Here is a 2,796-nt window from a genome sequence, read left to right as displayed (position 1 = left end):
ATAGTACCTGTTGAAAAACAAAATGCTGGAAATTTACAGCAGGTGCAGACCAACAACATGTTTGAAGTCTTAGAGGTGGAAAATAATGAAGATAATGCCAATAATCAATTGGCATTGGTGGAGGATCAGGGAACTCAAAGGTTAATGCCCAATGCAAAGGGTGGAGGCATCCTAAATCCTGCAGCAGCAGTGTTTAAACCTACTACTCATGGGACAGTCAGGGGCAAGAATGGAGGAAAGAAGAACACAGGTAATGTACCAAATACTAGTGTTACAGCAGCAAAGTTAAACACCTCAAAGGAAGATGAGAGAGCAAAGAGTAGGGAAATGGAAATTTATGAAAATCAGGTACAAGAATCTACTGCAGCATGGGTACAAAGGGCCTTTATTGGCAACATTGTGGCAACAAACACATCAGTTCAGGAGATACCCTCACAGGATACAAGAGTTGATTTGGCACTTACAAAGGAAAATGATAATGATAACATAGAAGATGCAGACTTTGAAATGTATAAAAACAGTGACAAAGCAAAATGGAAGGGGGGCAAATTGTGGTCTGAACAAGTTGAAGAAGATGCAGAAGAAGGAGTCATTCCTGATGTAATGCACAGTGAGGAGGAAGCTGGAGGAGTAGATGAGGAAGAACAAAGTGTAAATGGAAATGCCAAAGGTAAATCAACTTCTGAAGGTCAAGGTTTATTGAATATTGTGGAGACTGTGGCAACTAAAGAAGTGGAGGCTGCCAACATTGATCCAGGGGGAACAAATCCTATTGGTTTCTCTAGTCCAACAACAGATTCCATACCTCTCCAAAAGAACAACAAGGATCAGGTTATACAGCAATCCCAGAAGGATTTAAAGGTGGTAGATGCTAATGAAGGAGAAGCAGCAGAAGTGAACAAAAAGAAGCAGATGCAGGAGTTAACTGGAATGATAGATCCATTGGCTCTTACACATGTGCAGAAGACTAATTTGCAGGGTGATCATGCTGCAGTCATTGTTACACAGGTTACCAATAATGTAGTGGTTCAAGAGGATAAGAAGAGTCAGGAACAAGTGCAAATTGCAGAACATAATGGCAAAGATATGGATGAGGAGTCAACTGCTCAGAACTTCATAAATGTAGCAAAACAAGGAGATCTTTCACCTAGGTATATTGAGCAAGTAAAATCTGCAAATAAAGGTAGAAAGAAGCAGGCAAAAGAAGCATCAACTGGTCCAGCAGTAGGTGTACAAACCAGGAGGACTTTATCTAAAAATCAAAATCAGTAATGGAGGCAATAATTTGGAATGTAAGATCAGTGAATACAATGCAAGCTTTTGAAAGACTGATCTTAATGCACAGGCAGCATCATTTTGAATTCATTGGAATATTAGAACCTATGCAACAGTCAAACAAAATGGAGAGATACAGGGCAAGAATTGGTTTGGCTCAGGCTGTGGTTAATGTATCTAATAAAATATGGGCATTCATAGATGAAGTGTATGAGGTGACAATTCTGTACAACATGACTCAACAGTTGACTCTCAAATTGTTTCACACAGAAACTCATATAGAGCTTATACTTACTCTAGTGTATGCTAAATGTGATGCAATAGAGAGGATAGAACTATGGGATTCTCTTTATGCAATGGCTACTGATATGACTTCTCCTTGGCTTGTGGGAGGGGATTTCAATGTTATATGGGATGAGGAGGAAAAGTTTGGTGGCCTCCCTGTTCATTTAAATGAGATTGATGATTTTAGGCATTGCATTAACACTTGCAACCTCACAGATCTGGGTTTCAAGGGAAGTATTTACACATGGTGGAATGGAAGATCAGAAGAGGATTGTATTTTTGAAAGACTTGATAGATGCTTGGGTAATTTAGAGCTGCAGCAAACTTTTCCAGGACTTGAGATTACACATTTATCAAAAATTGGATCAGATCACTGCCCACTGTATCTGAAATGTGACATTGAATCTGCTCCAATTAGGAAGCCCTTTAGATTCCTCAACTTCTGGACTAAGCATGACACTTTCAAAGATGTGGTGAGAGAAAATTGGAATGCAGATTTTGCTGCAAATCCTTTCATACTGTTCAATTATAAGTTGAAAAAATTGAAGAAAGCACTTTCCAGTTGGAGCAGAGCAACATATGGAGATATCTTTCAGAAAATTGCCAGTTTAGAAGAGGTTGTTTTAGTACATGAGAGGCAGTTTGAGGCATTTCCTACTCAGATGAATAGAGAAAGGTTGCACAAGGTTAAGGCAGAAATGATTAAGTATCTTGCTGTGGAAGAAGAATTTTGGAAGCAGAAAGCAGGCATGTTATGGTTTAAAGATGGGGATAGAAACACAAAGTTCTTTCATGCTCAAGTGAGGGGTAGAAGAAAGAAACTACAGCTGAGAAGGATACAGAATAACATGGGCATCTGGATAGAGGAGGAGGAGCAAATTGCAGAAGAAGCAGTCAGCTTTTACAAGGACCAATTCACAGAATCAGTAGTACCTTCAACCTTTCACATCATTGATCATGTTCCAACTTTGGTGGAGGAAGAGCAAAATGCAAGATTAACTGAGTTACCAACAAAAGAGGAAGTCAGAAAGGCAGTATATGGATTGAATGGGGATTCAGCAGGAGGACCTGATGGCTTTACTGGGGCTTTTTATCACACATGTTGGGATATTGTTGGAGAGGATATTTATGCAATGGTGCTGCAATTTTTCTGTGGCCAACAGCTACCAAAGTGTGTGACACATACTAACCTAGTTCTCCTACCAAAGAAAAAAGAGGTGACTACTTTTTCAGATT

The 2,796-nt window shown here is 39.4% G+C and overlaps 1 protein-coding gene across 1 annotated transcript; it reads left to right on the top strand.

Moving 5' to 3' along the window:
• Window positions 1-1,271: 1,271 nt before the first annotated feature.
• LOC109222699 lies at window positions 1,272-2,731 on the top strand (the record flags this gene model as incomplete). Its single annotated transcript, XM_019387021.1, has 1 exon — window positions 1,272-2,731. A coding segment is annotated over exon 1 (1,460 nt), but the record flags the coding sequence as incomplete, so codon positions are not given.
• Between the last annotated feature and the right edge of the window lie 65 nt (window positions 2,732-2,796).

Source organism: Nicotiana attenuata, unplaced genomic scaffold (genome assembly GCF_001879085.1).
Source record: "Nicotiana attenuata strain UT unplaced genomic scaffold, NIATTr2, whole genome shotgun sequence".
Classification (NCBI taxonomy): Eukaryota; Viridiplantae; Streptophyta; class Magnoliopsida; order Solanales; family Solanaceae; genus Nicotiana; species Nicotiana attenuata.
The sequence above is the reverse complement of the archived record's forward strand: the minus strand, read 5'-3'. Positions and strand labels throughout refer to the sequence as shown.